This window comes from Corvus cornix, chromosome Z, assembly GCF_000738735.6.
Source record: "Corvus cornix cornix isolate S_Up_H32 chromosome Z, ASM73873v5, whole genome shotgun sequence".
Lineage (NCBI taxonomy): Eukaryota > Metazoa > Chordata > Aves > Passeriformes > Corvidae > Corvus > Corvus cornix.
In genome coordinates this window covers 64717089-64737051 of record NC_046357.1, presented here as the reverse complement: position 1 = coordinate 64737051, position 19963 = coordinate 64717089, and the positions used below count along the sequence as shown (strand labels likewise).

General features: G+C 40.7%; 1 protein-coding gene across 4 annotated transcripts in view; it reads left to right on the top strand.

Moving 5' to 3' along the window:
* DOCK8 (dedicator of cytokinesis 8) overlaps nucleotides 1-19963 on the top strand; it is a 91709-nt gene that overhangs the window by 50605 nt on the left and 21141 nt on the right. For all 4 annotated transcript variants that reach the window (XM_039567168.1, XM_039567169.1, XM_019282025.3 and 1 more), the window contains 14 exons: nucleotides 1018-1252; nucleotides 2180-2344; nucleotides 4100-4275; nucleotides 5965-6060; nucleotides 7010-7105; nucleotides 7900-8049; nucleotides 10460-10573; nucleotides 11504-11659; nucleotides 14362-14501; nucleotides 15085-15254; nucleotides 16552-16697; nucleotides 17400-17582; nucleotides 18203-18338; nucleotides 18926-19013. In XM_039567168.1, coding sequence (XP_039423102.1) covers nucleotides 1018-1252; nucleotides 2180-2344; nucleotides 4100-4275; nucleotides 5965-6060; nucleotides 7010-7105; nucleotides 7900-8049; nucleotides 10460-10573; nucleotides 11504-11659; nucleotides 14362-14501; nucleotides 15085-15254; nucleotides 16552-16697; nucleotides 17400-17582; nucleotides 18203-18338; nucleotides 18926-19013 — 2051 coding nt within the window. The remainder of the gene's footprint in view (nucleotides 1-1017; nucleotides 1253-2179; nucleotides 2345-4099; nucleotides 4276-5964; nucleotides 6061-7009; nucleotides 7106-7899; nucleotides 8050-10459; nucleotides 10574-11503; nucleotides 11660-14361; nucleotides 14502-15084; nucleotides 15255-16551; nucleotides 16698-17399; nucleotides 17583-18202; nucleotides 18339-18925; nucleotides 19014-19963) is intronic.

Sequence of the window (19963 nt, the reverse complement as noted above, 5' to 3'; positions counted from 1 at the left end):
GAGGTGCCCACACAGGTTTTAAAAAAAAAAAATTAGGAGCTATGGAAATAACCTGATACCCTTGGTGAATGAAACCCTTTGGTGAAATTAAATCTATTGGTAGAAGTGAACAAATGAACACTCTTGGCAGCAAGTCACATTGAGCAATAGAGAGCCTGGTGTCCTCTTGGCTCAGCAGGAGTCTGTTCAGGCTGTGATTGAAAGGCACTGGCGGGGCACGGTGCCAGTTTCTGTAGTCTGCATCTTCTGTCCTTCAAGGCTAGTTCGGACAATGTGTCCACATCTCCAAAGACACAGCACCTCCCTGCCTCCATGGACAGGTTATACGCTGCCAGTATGTGTTAAGCAGCTCACTTGTCAATGCCATTGCTTTGGGGACACAAGCTTAGTGCTGGGTGAGAACTCAATGATTCTGGTCATTTAGATGCCATGGGAAATTGGATCTTTGCCCATCTTATTGAGATACTGGGTTGAGGCAGATCAGCTTTTTTTTGTTTCTGCTGCTTTTCAGTGTCTCTTACCCCTTATCCCATTCTAATTAATCCTAGTAAATATGTCCTAACAGCTGAAGGCCCTGTGTCTGAGGCAGGTCCATCACCCTTTTGCAGCATGCTTTTTAAAGACAAGTAGGGCATACTCGTATGGCACATAACTTGTGTGTAGATGGAATTCTGGTATGAGTGGCAGAGGGACTACAGACCTATGATGTGACAGAGCTTTATCAGATAGAAGGAAAAGTCTTTTCATTAAATGAAGCAATCAGTTTAGTGAGGGCAGTAACGTTTCTGCCTTTAAGCTGATCTCACCGCAGTCTGAATTTGAACCAGATGAATAGGAGCAAATGAAATGCTGTGACAGCTGCTTTACAAGTTCATCACTCAGAGCAGCCAGTGCTGAAAGCCAGAAGGGTGAAAAATCTTTCCTTTTATCCCATCAGGTGGTATAGTCAGGCTTTGCTTAGCTAGCAGTAGCTGAACTGTATCGATTTTGTTAACTCTGAATGCACTGTATTCACAGGACAACCACCTAGAGAAGTTCTTCACCTTGTGCCATTCTCTGGAAAGCCAAGTGACATTCCCCATTCGACTGATGGATCAAAAGATTACAGAGGCTTCACTGGAGCATGAATTGAAACTCAGCATTATCTGTTTGAATTCTTCACGCCTTGAACCTCTTGTCTTATTTTTGCATTTGGTACTAGATAAACTTTTCCAGCTGGCTGTACAGCCTATGGTCATAGCTGGCCAGACAGGTATTTAGTGGTTCATGGCCTTCAAGAGACTTTTCAATCAACCTAGGAATGTGTGGGAAATGGTTACCAAAATATCCAGGCTCGGATTTAGGATTTAGGGTAGTCCACTTCAGGAAGAGTTGTGCTGCTCAAGACAAAGTTTCACTGCACAATTTAATCAGGCTTAAGTTCCTGCCTTCTCTCCTTTCCCCCTACATATAAGACTTAGTCTCTGGTTGGGAGGTACATTAAACCGTGGTAATTTACTTACCTGAAAATATAGGTAAAAAAGTGGGTTGTGGTTCAACTTTGTTTGGAATTGAGTTGTTGTGCAAGTAAAACACCAGCAAAATCATTGTCCTACAACTGACACTGCTGTCTGCACCATATCCTCTACCCAAATATCTTTAGACAGAGTTGAGTGAGCACAAAATCAGAGAATATAATAGTGAACACTGAAGTGCCAGTTGCCCATAACATGTGTTAACTCTGGAAGAATGGCATACTTGGAGGCAGGGGTGTAGTTAATTTCCTATGTCATTTAGATAATCAACACTTGTCATCCACTCTGATATTTGTGCTAAAGCCTGCTAGCTTGTATTTGTCTGTCAGCTAGAGAGTAACAAGTCTTAGTATTTTGTGAGAATACAGTTTATAGGAAATGTGTGAAGGCTGCTAGAAGTGTAATTAACTGCTACAGCCTGCTTTTATGTAGTACAGAGTGACAGAATAGCAGTGATTAGGTTGAAAGTCAGTGGGTCTGCTGAAGAGTGTTTATTGGCCTATGTAGACTTTGGGTCTGGACAGGCATAGCAATTGCTGTCTAAAACTGAACTTGTTAAGGACTGAATTGAACCTCGTAAGATTAGTTGTTGATACAAAGAATGCCCTCACCTAATTACGTTATACCCTTCAGTGCTGACTCTAATTCTTGCCTTTGTTTCACAGCCAATTTCTCACAGTTTGCCTTTGAATCTGTGGTTGCAATAGTGAACAATCTCCACAACAGCAAAGAGCTGAGCAAGGATCAGCATGGGAGGAACTGCCTTCTGGCATCTTATGTGTACTATGTATTTCGTCTGCCAGACCCACAAAGAGAAGTGGTCAAACCAGGTATTACTGGTGGAAGGGTTGCAAAAGTATTCTTTATTGTTGATACATGCTGTTCAGCATGGCACTTTTGAGAGGAGGACTTAAGGCACTGACCTGTAAGATAGCAAACACAACTTCTCAGACCCAGACTGCATACCATTTTGCACTACACTGTTCTGATACACCATTTCTTTCAGAGCTAGGTCAGGAATATCAGTGCTGCAAAGAGTAACATGGACTTGCCCCTCATAATCTCCATCCCTCAGTTATTAATTTAAGATGAAGGGTTGAGGTGAGAGGTTTCCACAGCTACAAGCAATGTTGTAACTTAATGAAGACAAATGCAAGAGAGATTGCCTAAACTGAAGCTTTTTCTAGAAGAATTCCCTTCATAAATTAAAATGGCCTTAAGATGCCAATTTTTTACTGACCTGTACATCAGTAAATTACTTTCCATGCAAAATGACCTCCTGCCAAGTTCATCCAATATCTCCATTGCATTAAGGATGTTACTGGAGGATAAAATGCTGGATGACCAGCAGGTTTAGACAGGTGATCCTTCTCCTCTTCTCAGCCCTGGTGTGGCCATACCTGGAATGCTGTGTCCAGCTCTGAACTCCCCAGTTCATGAGCTGGACACAGCAGTTCCCCGGAGACATTGGAGAGACCAGCCAAGGGCAACAAAGGTGACAAAGGGTCTGGAGCATCTCTTCAGTGAAGAAGGCTGAGAGAGCTGGGGCTGTTCAGCCTGGAGAAATGAAGCCTCAGCGAGGATCTTCAGTGTAGAGAAGGAGCTGAAGGAAGAGTGCAAAGAAGACAGAGCCTGGCTGTTTCCAGTGGCCCCCAGTGACAAGATCAGAGTCAATGGGTGCACGCTGAAACACAGTGAACATGAGGAAACACTTCCTCTGAGGGTGACTGAGCACTGGTACACGTTGGCCAGATAGGTTGCCCAGGTCTCTCACCTTGGAGATAGTAGAAAACCATCTGGATGTAGTCCCAGGCAGCTGACTCAAGGTGACCCTGCTTGAGCAGAGAGGGTGGACCAGATGGCCTTCAAAGGGCCCTTCCAACCTCAACCATTCTGTTATTCTGCTGTAGTCATTGTCCTAAAGCCTATAGGATTCATTTGATTAAGTGGTATATATTAAATTACTTACCACAAGCAGTTATGCTGTGGGAGATAAAGAGAAGTAGGCCTTTTTCTGCCTTGAATATTCATTTAAATCTCCCTTGAGGGACATTTAGACTGATGTTAGGATATGCTAAAATCTGTGAGCTCACATACACTTGGAAATTCTTTATCCTGGAAAAATAAGGTCCATGGTGAAACTGAAAACTAGATATCACTTAGTGAAATTCCTGGTGGTAGTGCTCCCTGCTTGCTTGGGTATTTGAACATGGTATTAAATCATATGTGTTGTAGGTGGTGTTTTGTGTTCAGGCCTTTGAATATTGACTGAATCTACAGCAAATTAAGAAGAGCTGATGGGAAGAAAGAACTATTGTGATAGTGCTGTTTCTTAGGTAGCCCTATTAATCTTTTGTTACTGCTTGTGCAATCACCCTGTGAGCTGTTGACTGGGATAATACCTGTAACCTGTCATTCAATGCCTATGTAGATTGTTAATAAAGCAGTTGGTAGTGGGTTTTTCAGGAGCTTTATGCTTTTCAAAATGCTGATGTTGTAACAGCACTGGGCAAAACTGGCTTGAACCTCGTGTTTGTCTCATATATATGTTCTTTAGTCTTAATTCAAACATCTTGCTGTGGCAGGTGGAGGCAGCAGTGCCATTTCAACAGAATCTCGTTATTACACCTTTGGACGCACTTCTGCAGTGTCTGTTGGAAGTAAACTCCTGCAGAGCCGAGTGATAAGCTGCAGCAATCCTGACATCACTGTTACACAAGCTGCTACTGATGAGGAGGTCAAAAACATCGTGGCATCCAAGGTAAGAGAACGAAGTCAAATATCTGAAGAATGGTATGGCCCAAAACCTATAATCTATATTTTGTCTTTGAGGGTTGGATTTGCTCCTTGTAAAAGCACTGTATGTATCACCAGAAGCATTTGTTGTTTATCTGATTTGGCATAGATACATGTTAAATCCCATCACTAAATTCTGATGTCTCTTACAGAGGAGGGCAAGAGGTAAGAACTCCGTCTCTTGTTTGTGCCTGAGACACTCCAGAGAGGCATTTACTTTTTTTCACATGCCTCACTCTCCTGTTTTTCCAGGTATTTAAGTTCTGTTCACATCTGGTGACCTGGTCTGGTCCAAGTCACAGAGTCAGTGCAGTCACAAACCTTTCTTCCTTTTTTTTGTTTGGTGTTAAATAGTTTCCTATTAAAAAAAAAAAAATTTAGTCATTTATATGACAGCAGCCCCATAGCTTTGTATCAGCTACAGTGCAGATGCCATGTGCCCAATTTGCACCTGGGTCTTTCCAAATACTTCATGCAACTACACAGTGAAATAAAACTTTCCTTTGTGTTCTCATCCACGGATACATATGCCACCAGTGGCTTGCAGGACAGAAAGGTTGACAGCATCCAACAAGAAGGATTTTGCTTCTGTGATTTGTGCCGGGTTGCTGGTGTACAGCATCCCAGCCCATCTCAGAGCTATGAGAATGGTTGTGTGCAGCTGTCTGGGACAACCAAAACCTAGAGTTCACCATTCAGCTGGAGCTGGGAAGCTATGCCTCTGGCAAAAGCAGGATTTTTTTCCCCTGTGCAAGGAGCCTGCTGCTACTTGCAGCCCTGGCAGAGCTCTACAGCAGCATGTCTGATGAGCTCTGAACTGTATCCCCCCTTGCTTTTCTTTAAGTGTTATATATGTAAATACTGCTTCTCAAGTAGGTTATTTTCAGATACATTTTTGAGTCTTTTTTTTTCTATTGAATGGCTGTGTGTCTCTCCATTTAAAATGAATAGGTACTTGTGTTCAGCAAATTAAAACAACTAGTAAGATACACAGGTTTGTCAATTTATTTAATTTGTTCATATGGGCATATGTATCCATCCATAGCAATTTTTAATAATGTAGATTTGAATTTAATAGCTTTATGACTTTTAATCTAATATACTGTGTCCTAGGGGGAAAAAAAAAAACCAAACCAGAGCTCAAGGCATTTTTCCAAATTAATACAAAATTAAAATGTTTGTTATTACAGCTTCATCACACTGATAAATGTAGCAATTTACAATTGGTTACTGCTGTTTCGCCATCTTGTAAATTGGCATTACTTTTAATGGAAGGACGACTTCAAGGGGCTAATTAATTTCGATGTAGAGCCGGGGGATAAATTTACACCTTTTAAAGGGAATCGTAATCGTATCCTCCGAAGTAGAGCTGTAGTTCTGCAATTGGGCACGCGATGGCAGTGCTGGCATTTGCACCTCCTCCTCCTTGTCCTTCTCCTTCTCCTCCTCCTCCTCCTCCTCCTCCTCCTGGTCTTCGGCCTCGACTGGGCAGGGGGACGGGAAGAAGGAAAGAGAAGAAGTGTTTAGATGAACGTCTGTGCATACCTTAAAAAAATAAATAAACTTGCCCACTGTAGGTGATTTCTTCTGGGTTAATTAGATGAAGTTACTTATTAATTTACTGTTATGTATTTCTTCCATCTGTGGCCCTCAGCCTGTGGATCACAGCTCCAGTCGGATGTCTTACTGTGTTGAAGGAACAAGTGACATGTCAGGCCTTTGTGCAAGCACAAGACCATCCAATAAAAAGGTAGGCTACGGCTGTGCATGAGGGAACTCCTTACAGAATCCAGGGGGTCCTGGGGTAGTGCTGGCAATTAGCACTTCTAAATGCGGTGAGGGAAGCAACAGAACAAGACATCAACCACTTTTATCAAACAAGGAATTTGTGATGAAATACTGACTCAGTGGGTAAACATTACTCAAACATTTCTGCTTTGGCTCCAGAGTCTTTAGATTCTTTTTCCAGGACAGATTTAGACAAGTAGCAGCCTGTCTGGATCCTCCCTTTGCTCTCTTTATCAAGGTCTTAGAGCCTCAGTCGTTTTCCACTGCTATTTACCTTTGGATACATGTTTTTACATGTCACAGTAAACTCCATTCAGAAATATTTGCCTCCTCTTTCTTCTGTAAAGAATTTTTTTCTTTGTCCCTTTCTGTAGCTTTTAGAACCAAATAGTCCAGATTTGAATTTCCTAAAAGTTTAGATAATTGGGATTGTGTGTCTTGTGTTCAGATCTCACTGTAAAAAGTATTGTCTCCAACTACAAATGCCTGTACAAGGTCTGCTGTGGTTACTGCTCTGTCTTTCTCTCCCACCACAGAATCAATCTTACTTCTGCCTTCTCTCAGAAAAACATGGATGTGCTAAACAAAAACACTCAGCAGGTAGTGGGAAACATAGCTGCTCCCTATCATACATGCAGCCAGTGACCTGAGAATAGTCCAAAGGCATTTCCCTCTTCAGTTATCTGTGGTTCTGGATCCACAGAAAAATGGGTATCCTTGTCTGTTTGCCTGCAGCATTCTTTAAATGTCATTTTGGTCAAATCTGCCTTCTGATCCTACAAAGATGCCCACACATCCCCATCCAGCTGCTCACCCTCCAGTATGGAGAAGTTTCCCACAGGGAAGATGTTGAAAATGAAGGATGAGTTGATTGAAAAGCCATTTTTCAACAGTCTGTGTTTATTATCTAGCATTTCCATGAGGAACTGGCATTGCAGATGGTGGTCAGCACGGGCATGGTGAGAGAATCAGTCTTCAAGTATGCCTGGTTCTTCTTTGAGCTCCTGGTAAGACTTGACAGTGGTATTTTACAGTTAGTTGATGGTGGCATCTAGTAGGTACTCCAGGCACAGATTCAGTTGGGTGGTAATCTCTTCGGTTATTCCTCTCCTCTGTGTAAAGAAGAGGTCTCAAATAATGAAAGCAGAACTAAAGAATTCTTCATATTACCCCCCTTCCTCACTATGGCACTAATGGCAAAGTTCTGCACGAGCTACATGAGCAGTAGTCCACAGCTTACAAAAGAGTGAGAGACACTCATCAACCAAGCCCTTCCTTTTCGGTGAATAGGTGTTCCTGTCTTTTCCATTTTGTTAACAACATGGGCACAGTGACAAAGCTCCCCAAACTCACAGTTCTACAGAGCCCTGCGGTGATGTATGTCAGTGGAAAAAATATACTGATTCCCACTGTCAGCATACAAGTAATGCAAGATCAGGTCAAGAAATAAGAATTCCACAAGTATCACTCCATGTCTGTCATCATGAAGGGCAAAAGTTGCAAGCAGCAGCATTTCAGAACTGCAGATGCAAGGGGTTGAGGGAGGTTGATTCTGATTTCAGGTACTGAGAGTAGCCAACTGCCTGAATATGAACAGGAATTAATGTCTGTCTGCATTTGAATCTTAGACCTTCTGTTGTCATTGCCACTACAGGTAGGATTTATCACAGCAGCTCTGAGAAAAGGAGTGATTAAATTCAGGGAAAAAGAAATAGGAAATCTTACTCTCATAAACAAATTTAAGGCAGTATTTTACCTCCAGTTTGGGCATTTTTTTAGTATTCTTTTTTCTGCTTTGTAGATAAAGAGTATGGCTCAGTATGTTCACAACACAGAGAAGGAAGATAACCCACGAAGAAGCCGGTTCTCCGATCGTTTCAAAGATGATATTACCACTATAGTCAGTGTGATTACTTCAGAGATTGCTGCACTTGTAGTCAAACCACCGAAGGTCAGTGTACGACATAAGCACCATGGAGCCTTGCTACTTGTCTTGTGTTACACTGAGCTACATTTAATCTCATTTCTGTATCAGCAGTGTTGCTAGAATTAGGTCAATATTCTCACATGGACCTTAACTGAGAGTTGTGGCATTGTAAAGGGCAGCCTTGCACTCCCTTGGCAGATGGTTTGGTTTTGTTCAGCTCAGTTCCTCAGCCTGCTTCTGCAGTGCGCAAGAAGAGAGTTCCCTTTTCTATCTACAGGAAAGGCTGAATATCCACTTTCAGTTGCAGTGATGCTTTATGCCAGGTTAGCCAGCACATCAGACTGCAGCCCCAGCGGGACTTACTCCTTTTATCCCCCTTTGCAGTTACCCTCAATCCTACTGCATTGTGTTTAATTCCTCATTTGACTTCTCTGTAGCAGTGGGATATGCCATAAGAAGGCAGTGCTCCTTGTGGGTATTGCAAAAGCCAGCCACAAGTGATCTAACCCTTGATCTCTTTAAAGAGGCACTGGCCACTTGAAAATTGAAGACAAGAATTAAGCCACAAGTCCCATGAAAGTCTTTCTACTTTTAACAAATTGCACTGATACAACAGATTATAAAGTTGAAAGGATCACAGATTGTAATTTATATTTTAACATTGCTACTGTCAGCTTATATCACTGATATCACTTTGGACTAGAAAAAGCTAGTGCCACAGATAGGCACTGAGTGACACTTGTTCATTCAGTTGCTGTAACCAACTTGTTTTCATGCCCCAGAGCTGCCAAATGCACTGTGCTAGCCCAGCGAAGTGCTTGGCCGCAGGGCAGGGCAGAGCAGCCTGGAGAGCTGGCCTGCTAGGTCACTTTTCAACAAGCTCAGTTTCCTGATCCACTTCTCCACATGCTGTTGAGGAGCAGAAACTGGGAAAGGGCAAGACCAGAAAAACTGGGGCAGAGACTGGCAGAAGGAATTGTCACTGTCCACCAAAAGGTTGTTCTTTAAGCTTTACCTTGAAGCTCAATCCATTGCTGCGCTTCTGTGATAGCCACATGCAGAGAAATTATTTCCACAGAAATGTTTACTTAGGGCATTAGTGACTTCTTTTTTTTAAATCAATTGTGAAATAAAAATTTGTTACATTGAAAATACTTTAACAGAACTGTAGGCTTTGCAAAGAGATTAGTATTTATGGCTTCCTCACAAGAAATACACAGGTTTTTGTGGGTTGTTAATTCAATTCAGTTCTGATAGAATGAGCATATAGAACCTGATAGTGTGTGAAAATTCCACTGTTGTGTTTTTGGAATTAGGGCCATTGGTTAGGTGTACAGAGTAGTAGGCAATGTGTGTCTGATTTGTAGTAGGCAATGTGTGTCTGATTTTTAAATCCAAGCAGTGATAATCGATGTTTCAATACATGGTTGAGCATGTCAGATTGCCCTGGATTTTTACAGTGATATGTCTGGTGTAGGCTTGCCTGCCCTATAAGGTAGTGGAAAACTAGTTTTTTCTTCACCGTAGAAAAACGTTTTCCTGTGCAAATCCCAGATTGTAGGGAATATATATATATATATACACTCCTGAACAGCAACAAAAAGCTTGAAAAATGAAAAAGTGAATTGTAGCCACCCTGAGGTGCTGCACACCTGTTTGCACTAGTCAGTGGTGCCAGTACAGGCAATATTTTTCTCAGTCATCTCTTCTGTCAGTTTTGAGCATTAAATGTGTGCAGAGCCCTCAGGCATCTCCACTAATTCCTCTTGGTGAACGACACAGGCTGTTGAGATTTTATGATTTAAATTGGTATGTTTGAAGTAGCCTCATTTTAGAGGGTACACGAAGTTCTTTGTGGTTATTACTTGAGGCTGTGTATGTCTGGTAATCAGGCCAATTCCAAGCATACAAGAGCTTAGGTGCTGAATGGTGAACCTCACGGATTTATTTTACCAGTATTTTGTTACTATCAGTTTTACACTTAAAATTTCTAAACAAAATACTGGGCATTCCATCAGCAAAGCCAGTACAGGTTTTTATTAATATTTTATATGTCTTAAGTACCTAACCCAGCATTCTCTGATGTTCAGTAGAAAAAAAGTCGTGTGCAGGGCTGCAGCCAATAGGGAATTTAGAACAGGTCTCAAATTCCATTTCATTGTTGTCAGCCCAAAGCTGTGCACAAATGAACTGTTCATTCATCCTGTGACATTTCCCTGTGAAAGCTGTGAAACAGTTGAAATAATTTACAGAAGCAATTCTGTGCAATTTTAACAAGATCATGTGAACTGGAGAACTGAAACAATCTTGTCCTGTATTTTCCCTGAGATGGTTCTGGGACCTGACCCCTACACTATTTTTTCATTATTCTAAAAGTTTTTCCACCTTTATCTAAGTTTTATACATTGTAACTGGTGTTTTTTCTTTCTTTAAGGAAAGTGAACAAGCAGAAAAAATTAATATCAGCCTGGCATTTTTCTTGTATGATCTTCTTTCTTTAATGGATCGAGGATTTGTGTTTAATCTCATCAAACATTACTGTAATCAGGTAGGCACCATGCATGGTTTGGATTGCATTTGGCTTACGTGTTTTTTTCCGTTTGATTACTTTATCCATCAAGATCCTTTGAGTTGTGTTAAAGGTCCAGGTAAATTTCCTATTTCCTATTGCATATGCAATGATATTAAAACCTCTTTTGATTTGTGATCTGCAGGAAAAAAATTGAGCTGAGGTGAAGACTCTTTTAGAAATGTCATAGCTTGCACTGCTGCAAAACATCCATGGAACCACTTTTCTTCCCTTACTTTTTACATCCCTCAGCAGTAGGGTCTGCAGACCGTGAGGATCAACTTTCTGACTCCTCCAGTGCTGTGAGGACAGTATTTAGGTTTTGGGGAGTCACTCAAAATGATACATCTGTATTCTTGCTTTACAAGTCTCTCAAAACTAAAAATAAATGGTGATACAGGATGTTGTTATGAAATTATTAGTTGTATTTGATGGGGAGCATTTTCCTTCTGTTTTGTGACCTGAATGCATGCAGTTCCCTTAGGTATCTTCACTAATTCTTCACTGATGTCATTGTTGATAAGAAGGGAAATGAGAAGACCACTGATGTCCTGTGTTGCTTAGCAGGACATTTTATGACTTTGCCACAGATTCAGAAAAGTTCAGTTTGTTTTTCATTTTTGTCTTATGCAAAAGACAAAAATATAGTATCTTTCTCTTTTGGGAGAAGAGAAGAAAGCAACAATTTGTTATCTCTTGTGATAAGTCAGCTGGGGAGCAGGGAGAAAGACACCATCACTGTCAAACAAAGTGCAGCTAATGTATGGAAACTAGTCAGGTGCAGTGAGCATTTTAATGCATGCACGGCCTAAGTGTCTATTTCCTTTTCAGGGAGCAGGATATTTCACTGCATGGTAATTCAAATAGTACCAGCCCATCACTTGACACCTTTTTGTTTGTTTTTCCTAGCTTTCAAACAAGCTGAATTCACTCTCCACCCTGATTTCCATGAGACTTGAGTTCCTGAGAATTCTCTGCAGCCATGAGCATTACCTCAATCTGAACCTCTTCTTCATGACATCCGCATCTGCTCCAGCATCTCCCTCCCTCTCCTTATCCTCCCAGGTAGTCATCCATTAGATGGTATTGCATGAATGTCACATGAGGGACATGTAGAAAAATACTTAACATGGCTCTGTATTTGGATGCTGAAGTTAGAATTAGCCACTGTTGGATCAGGGAGAAAATTTCCCACTGGAAAAAAAGCAACAGAAGAAGAAAGACTACCGGAGTACTATTGCAAAACTGCACCTACAGAACTTAAAGCTGAACGTGACACAGACATGCGTTTCCCTGAAAACATGCACACAGAAAAGGACTGTTGAGGTAGACATACAAGGTCTAAAAGGAACACAGGTCTGAAGGCCAGTTTACAGGCACACCCTTATCCCATCCACGCACAACCACAAGTATATATTTTAGTGTCTGTTTTGGAGAATTATGGCATGCAGAAGTACACAGCAAACTTCCTGTATGTTTGCCTTCTAATGGAACTTCTTACTCTCCAGGTGGAAGTAGATGGTACCACTATCTAAGTTAGTGACTAATACACTGCAATTTTCAATATCCTGGAGTAATGAATTTCTGTTGAGCCTTCGTGTTGCTTAAAATAGGATTATCAGACTTTCTTTTTCTAATAGCAGTGTTCTTTGTTCTAGGTTTCTCCCCACTGCAGTAGGTCATGCTGTGTCTTTGTCCATGATTTCTCTGTGGTTTTTTGGACAATGTTCTCCTTTTTATTTGAACTTTATGATTTTCTGTGTGGAAACACTCAGGTATCCTGAGTAGACCATGCAGCCTTCATCATATCTCATTTCTCCAGAAACTTGGTCTGATACTGACACAGCTCTGGATTTCCTTAATGTCAGGAAATCCCATAATCTTCCTGACCATAGAATTCACAAACACATCCAAGAAAGAAATTGTTGATTGGCACACCACACAGAGTTTTTCCAGTCTTGCGCTCTTCTCATCTACATTCTGTGGAGATGGTTTCTTGGTTTTCTACAATGGGGCAAACCCTCTGTCGAAGGCTGCTCGCCTGTCTGTTTTCCATCTCAGTGGTCTTGCAGAGGTCAGGACTGGGTTGAAGCATTTCAGTGGAATGCTCCATAATTGCCACAATGCTTGGAGGCAGGAGAATGGAATTGAAACTAAAAATGGTGGGAGGTACAAAAACACTCTGAGTAATGGAGCAGTTCAAATTCATGGCTTCTTTTTTGAGTGTCATTGCCAAAGAATTGGTTGGATGCTAAGATGTGCTACATCTCATACCTTAATAAGGGTTGTCACAGGTCAGTGACAGTAAATAATATTAATTGAAGTTTTTCCTGGTCCTAAAAGCAAGGCAGCAAAGTCTTACAGTCAGATGTCACAATACATTTGATTAATACTAATCCTGGATGCCAAAGAGCTGGAAATGTGAGTCTTCTGCTTATGAGGATAAAAAATATCAACATAGCTCTTGTAACTAGTTCTAGCGAGTCAGAGCTTGGCAGATACTAGTTTCATTAATCTTTCCTTCAAGCAGCGTCATCAACTCTCTTCTCCTTTAGGAGTAACCTGTGAAGTGCAACCTCCGCAAATCAATAAGGCTTTTGTGGCCCTTGCATGATTTAATGCACCGGCTGACTACCCTTGCAGTAATTTTGATCTGTCTGCAGGAGTGCGGCCCAGCTTGAGTTAGACTTTCAGTAGAAATATGGCCTTGTGAATAAATCTTTTGAAATTCTTTGAGAGAAGCTGAATTCACTTAACTGGGTGCTCTACACTTCAACATTATTTCACACAAACATTGTACAGCCAATGCCTGTCTGTTTGAGGTTGAATGGGAGTGGGCCTGAGTACAACTGTCCAAAATACGGGGCTGCTAAGAGACCAGGGTTCATTTGACCCAGTATGCTAGAAGATAGCTGCCACTGTGTGGTATACTGATACTGCATGTATTTGGGCTCAGGGACTATTCCCAGGTGACTGACAGAAATAATGGGAAGGAATACTGAAGAATATAAATTAAAAGCAAAATTTGGGCTCATAAAACCCAGTAGCTGCAGTGGGGAGTAGCATCTAAGACTTACGCTCACCTGATCATGGGACAAAAACATTCCAGGAGACCTATGATTGGAGAGGCTAAGAAGTTCACAACACATATATAGCAGCAACTTTCCATTCCTGGGCTGACTGTGAATCAGTCACAGCCATAAGTTAGAGCAGATTGAAGGCTGGTCTAAATTATGCTAGCTACCAGCAAGCTCAGCCAAGGATTTCCTGGGCAAAAGGAAACACTGTCCACATGTCTTTCCTGACTGACCTTCCATACTAGACATCACGGGTGCTGAAGAACAGTGAACAGCTTCTGACACCAAAGTCCCTCTTAATGTAGAAGCAGTTTCTTGCTCTGTGATAGCTAATGGCTACTCTGCAACGATGAGAACAAGAATGGTAAACATGGAGAAAATTCTGGCTTTGCATCCTGTCCAAACTAATGAATACAGGGTAGGAATTTTACATCTCAAAAGGTGTAAAATGAGTTGCTCACACAGAATGGAAAGGATGAGATTGCATCCTAGCAAGCAACTCATTTGAAATCAGATGCTTTTAATTTCAGCAACAGATGTCTTTCTCCAAAATGTCCAACCTTCTTTCAAAGTCTGTGGTTTTCCTCTGGTAGAGATTTTTTGTTAGCTACATTGACTGTGACTGTGATCTCTTTAAGAAACGTTGGTCTTGGAGATCATTCTTTTAACACTTCTAATATATTCCCCCAGAACTCCAGCTCCTGCTCTAGTTTCCAGGACCAGAAAATTACTGGTATGTTTGATCTCTCAGCTGAATACCGTCAGCAGCACTTCCTGACTGGCTTACTTTTCACTGAGTTGGCAGCAGCACTGGACGCAGACAGCGAGGGGTGCGTATCCCAGTTTGAAGATTTTAGAATGGGATCAGGTCACACTGTTACTCTTGGCAAGGTCATAGTTTGACTCCAGGACGGTCCTGGTTCTCCCACTCTTTTCAGTTAGTTGCTCTGTAACGTAGCAATGACTCAGTTATGGTTTTATCTGCAGTATGTTCCTCCTAGTGAAAAAAAATACATGATTTGTGGTGGTAGTGTTGGCTAAATACACAAATTGAGAACACAAAATTTCAGTTGCTCTTCCCTCTAAAACACCTCTGTCTTTGTCTGAACTTAAGCATTTAGCTAAACTTTGGCCAGAGTTTGATGCTTTTCCTTAAGCATCTCTCTTTACCACAATGAATTTTTATGGGACATTTGAAAGACTTGGGTGCTCTTTGATTGTGGTAAAGTGTCTTGGAGATTTAAGATACGTATCATTTGCAAGGAACAAATCCCTGCTTAAAGAGATTATTGAGTGAATATTGGTGTATTAATTCGTTTCTTTCACCTCCTCTCTGTTTATTAAATCTTTAACTTATAACTGATTAGTGCATGATCCATGAAGAGAACTTATGGATGGTTTCTGTGCTAACAGGATTAGCAAGGTGCAAAGAAAAGCTGTCAGTGCTATCCTTAGCCTGCTGAGTTCCCATGACCTAGACCCACGTTGCTCCAAAAAAGAGGTGAAGATTAAAATTGCAGCTCTTTACCTCCCTTTGGTTGGTATAATTTTGGATTCATTACCGCAACTCCATGATTTTACAAGTAAGACCTTTTTGCCTTTCAGTTTCTCAGCTTCTAAGAGGGACTTGTCTAAATAATTTATCAAACATAAGAGATTAGTCTAGTAAGGTTGAATATTTCTTTACTTAGAAGTAAACTGGATTTTTACAGACAGAAAAAAACTTCAGTGCCCTCACTTCATGAGGAAGTGATAGACGAGAGATATCTCTAAGTACTCCTATGTATCTCTTAGTGTAAATTTTATGACCTTCCAAATAAAGCCTGCAGGGTCTGCAAGAAATATTTAGCTCTAGATATACTTAACAGACAGCAGTGAAGATACTGATAATGATACTGACATCATGTTACACCAAAATTATAGAAATAGGATTGTATTCTCTTTTTCTGTTGCTTTTTACTGCTACTAACATGACACCAAAATTGATTAGTTAAAGGTATAAACATTGAAGAGTATATTTTTGTCACTGGTTCTGAAAATATTTTGCATTTGTCATAACGAAAACCTTACTAATATGAAAGTGTTATTTAGCACTTCCAATTGGGTAAGGTGAAAGCATTTACTATACATTGGCTAATCAGATCTCACACCATTCTTTTAATCTAAGTATTATCTTTATACTGTAGATGAAAGAGATATTATGAAGAAGCCCAGGTGTACCAATATGTCTGGGTTTTAGAGTGTCTTTCTTTTGAGAATCTGTCACAAGAGGCTGTGATCGCATTCTGAACACATAGTGTCCAGCTGGTGGCTCAGCTTCTCTGAAAAACAGAACTTGAAAAACACAGAATGGATGCTCAGAATCGGACAAGATTTTTACAAAGCTTAGATATAAGTAACTTTATTTGCTGAAAGTGATTTCAAGAACCAGCAGGGAATAGAAGCAGTTAGATGCCTGAAATAAAACTTGCGTTTAAGTCAGCAGGCGATATTGGATCTGTCGACTGTTAGCAGACTTACATACTTTGCTGAATACCACCAAGTCCATGTCTAGTTTCTGTGCTTCTCCTCTTGACTGAAATGAACTGGAACTGGATGGTTCCAAGTCTTACAAAGCACTGGCTTGGCTTTGAATGTCAGAGATAACCTCATGTTTGCTTATGTATTTTTAATTTTTTAATAATTTGGCAGTCTTTGCAGATGGCTGCAATTTCTCTTGCTGATGCTGTGCTTCTTTCACTGCTTGGTACATCAGCCAGACAGTCTCAGGGATGGAGGTGCCAATTGTTTTGCTAGGTTACAGACCAGTGGAAAACTGTGACATGTGAGCAGCAGCAACTGGATTGCTCCTGATGTTCCAATGGGATTTTTCAAATTTAGTTTCAGATATTCGCAGTGGAAAGGGACGGACAGGAAACCCAGAAGAAGAACAAGAGTCTGCAGGTGCAATCAACCAAAACGTGGCCCTTGCCATTGCAGGGAATCAAGTCAACATCAGGAACTCTGGAATATCTCTGGCATCCCTGGTGTGTACACTGCTCTGCCAATCTCCTTTCTTATATCTGTTTTCATCTTCCTTTGTTTTCTCCTTTTATCCTTTCTGGCCACTAATAGCTACAGTCATGAGAAACTGCATTTTTGTTTCCTCCAACCCCAAAGAATTCCTCATATTCCTCCTGTCATCTTCTCCTGTTCTCTTCTAGTCATTTAATTACTGCTTTACCATACATTGTTCACTTTTTTCCTCCCGCATGCCTATTTCCATTTCCACACCAAACCTAAACTCATTTTCAGATCAGCAAATGCCACTGTGGCAGCCCCACAGTTCCAGTCTTACCTGAATCTTTGGATTCAGGTGCTTCTTTTTCTTGATGTATCTCCTTCCTCATGTGCTTTTTTTATCTACTGTGCAATTTGGCTGACGCAACTGTATGGCAGGAGGGAAGCAAACAGCTACAGAATCTTTTTCTACACTATTATAAGGAAATTAATATACAAGCATGTAGCAAATTGGTGCTTCTCTCTGTGTTTCACTTGCATTTAACTGGTCCTTTCACTATTTACACATACATTCAAAATTACAGTAACTATCACCTGGAAGAGGTCAAACTTACTGAAGTTACATCCTGAGATTCGATTTCACTGAAATTTAAATAAGATTACTTCACCCAAATGGCCTTCCTCCCCTTTTTCTTCTTTCAATTGACATTTACTTTGTCTGCTCCTAGCCCTATAGACAGAGTGCCACATTAGGTCCTGATACTACTCGCAACCTTTTGATCTGTTTCCTCTGGATCATGAAAAACGCTGATCAAAACATAATACAGAAATGGATTGCAGACCTTCCATCCATGCAGCTGAACAGGATTTTAGACCTCCTCTTCATTTGTGTTTCATGCTTTGAGTATAAGGTAAGTGAAACAACACGTGGTTTTGTTGTCCTGGTTTGGTTCAATATTTTTCCTTAAATTCCATCTGTCCAGAGGAAATTCGTTATTGACAGTGGTTAAATTAGCACTTTTCTAATCTAGACAAATTAGTTCAGATAAAATAACTGACAGTAGCCATCAAGCAAAATGCAGCTGAAACCTATGAGGAAGTCCTATGAAGGTGTCCTAAACCGTTTAATTATTTTCTTTTACCTGGGTATTTGAGGCTATTTCTGGTGGGAATTATACTGACCGCCCCTGCAAGTACTGGACAGGACACTAAGGATGACTCTTTAGTTAAGAGCAGGGACTTAATGTCAGGACTCTTCTCTCTGAGAGGATCTGTCTGAAACAACCATCTCTCTGAACTTTAATTTCTCTCTCTGTAGTACTGAACTGCATCTTTGTTTCTGTTAGCAGGACATATTGTACCTCTTTCCTCATTTGCAACATTTATTAGACTTTATGCATTAGTCAATCATATTCACTGCTCTTTGCCCTTTCTACAGGTCTCTCCTGTTGTGTCTCGTTCCAGAGATGTAATTTGGTCTCATGATCAGAAATGGAAGCATTGGTGTTGATTGCTTTAACTTTGCTTTCAGGGCAAGCAAAGCTCAGATAAAGTTAGCACCCAAGCGCTCCAGAAGTCACGAGATGTAAAAGCCCGATTAGAAGAGGCTTTACTGAGAGGAGAAGGAGCCAGAGGAGAAATGATGAAGCGCTGCAGAATACCAGCTGGTACTTCATACCCCTCTACCCCCATTGCCTTTTGAGAGGAACTCAAGTGGCTGTAGACATAAAGAGTTTGTTGAGTTTTTGCACACTACCCATTTTCACCTTTGTCAATTTCACACCCTTTTCACCCACAGTCCATTTCCTTGCAGACCATTCTTGGTTTTGCATGGATGAAAATATCATTAGCTTTCAACTATCCAAGGTGTAGCTAGGACTGAGCTCTTTTCATGTGAAGAGTATGAAGTCAAGAAAGAAGTTTCAAGATGTTCTAAAAATTAATGTCTTACAAAGAGCCAAGAAATGGTGTCAAAACTATCAGTAAAAGCAAATTGTTCATAGCAGAAAAGTTTGCTTCATTTAATAAATGGAAAATCTGTGGGTTGGTTTTTGTAGGCATTAAGCAAGTTAATGCTCTAAAAATCCTAAACTAAAAAAGTGATGGGTCTTTTTACTAGAGCCCTGAACCTGTAAGTTGAATGGCTTTAGTTGTGACAGACTGTTACAGAAATCTATCTCTGTCTTTTGGTGAGCTAGCAGACTTCAGATGTCCCCTTTTGTTTTAATATCACTGACATATGTTACACTCTAAGGGAATGACAGATCAGCAGGGCTAAATGAAAATCTGCGCTGGAGAAAGGAGCAGACTCAGTGGCGGCAGGCAAATGAAAGACCAGATAAGTAAGTAATTTAATTAATGCATGCTGCTTTTATTAGAACCAAGCTGCTTGGGGTTTTTATGTTTTGTTCTTTCTCCTAGGATGTTTTATTACAAAATCAGCAGTTGCAATCCTTTCCCTCTTTTGTCAAAGAAAAAGAAAATGTTTATGTAGCAGAAATATCCAGCTGTTGCTGTGACACAACAAAGAGGTCACAAATACTTGAAGGAGAATTTTAAATAGCTATCTGCAGGTTTTTTCTTATTATTAACAGTGTGGCAAACACTAGTTAGTGATAGAGCCATATCAAATACTCCATGGAGGCTTGCTACAATGTTTAATTTGGTGTTGCTCTTGGCTCCTCAGTATATACAGTACTGTGGTATATGTTTTGCCACATTAAATCAGCTAAGCTGTGTTTGACATGCTATGTTAATATCGAGAAGCACTGTTAGCAGGAGTCAGGGAAGATAGTGCTTTGGGATTGTAGCAGCAGTTATAAGATATGTGTCATGTCAGAGAATATCCAGTCAGCATGGGTAATGTACAGAGCTCAGTGGTTGCTGGAAATAGTTCAAACACCTATAAAGTTCACTAAATTTGTTCAGTTCTTACTCATATTGGGACTTCTGCCCTTATTATACCACTAAACTTTTGGCAGTCCCTTCTGGTTTTTGTAGCTTTGAGTCATTGTAGTTAATAACCATATGACTTCCCTGATTTCCTTTCTTGGCCCTCCTCAGAATTATCTGTTTGTGCACTAAAGGATGGCTCTTTGCTCTTCTGGTTTTATTTTTGAGTAAATGAATATAGCAGAGCAGCTATACATCTTGAAGCCACTCAGAAGTGTGATTGTAAGGGTGTTGCTCCAGCCACAGAAATGCACCTGAGGAACTTTGGCTGATGTCACAGGATCTTTAGTCTCAAGCTCAAGAGAGCAGCCTCTTGCCAGGCAACAGCACTTTTTTGAGC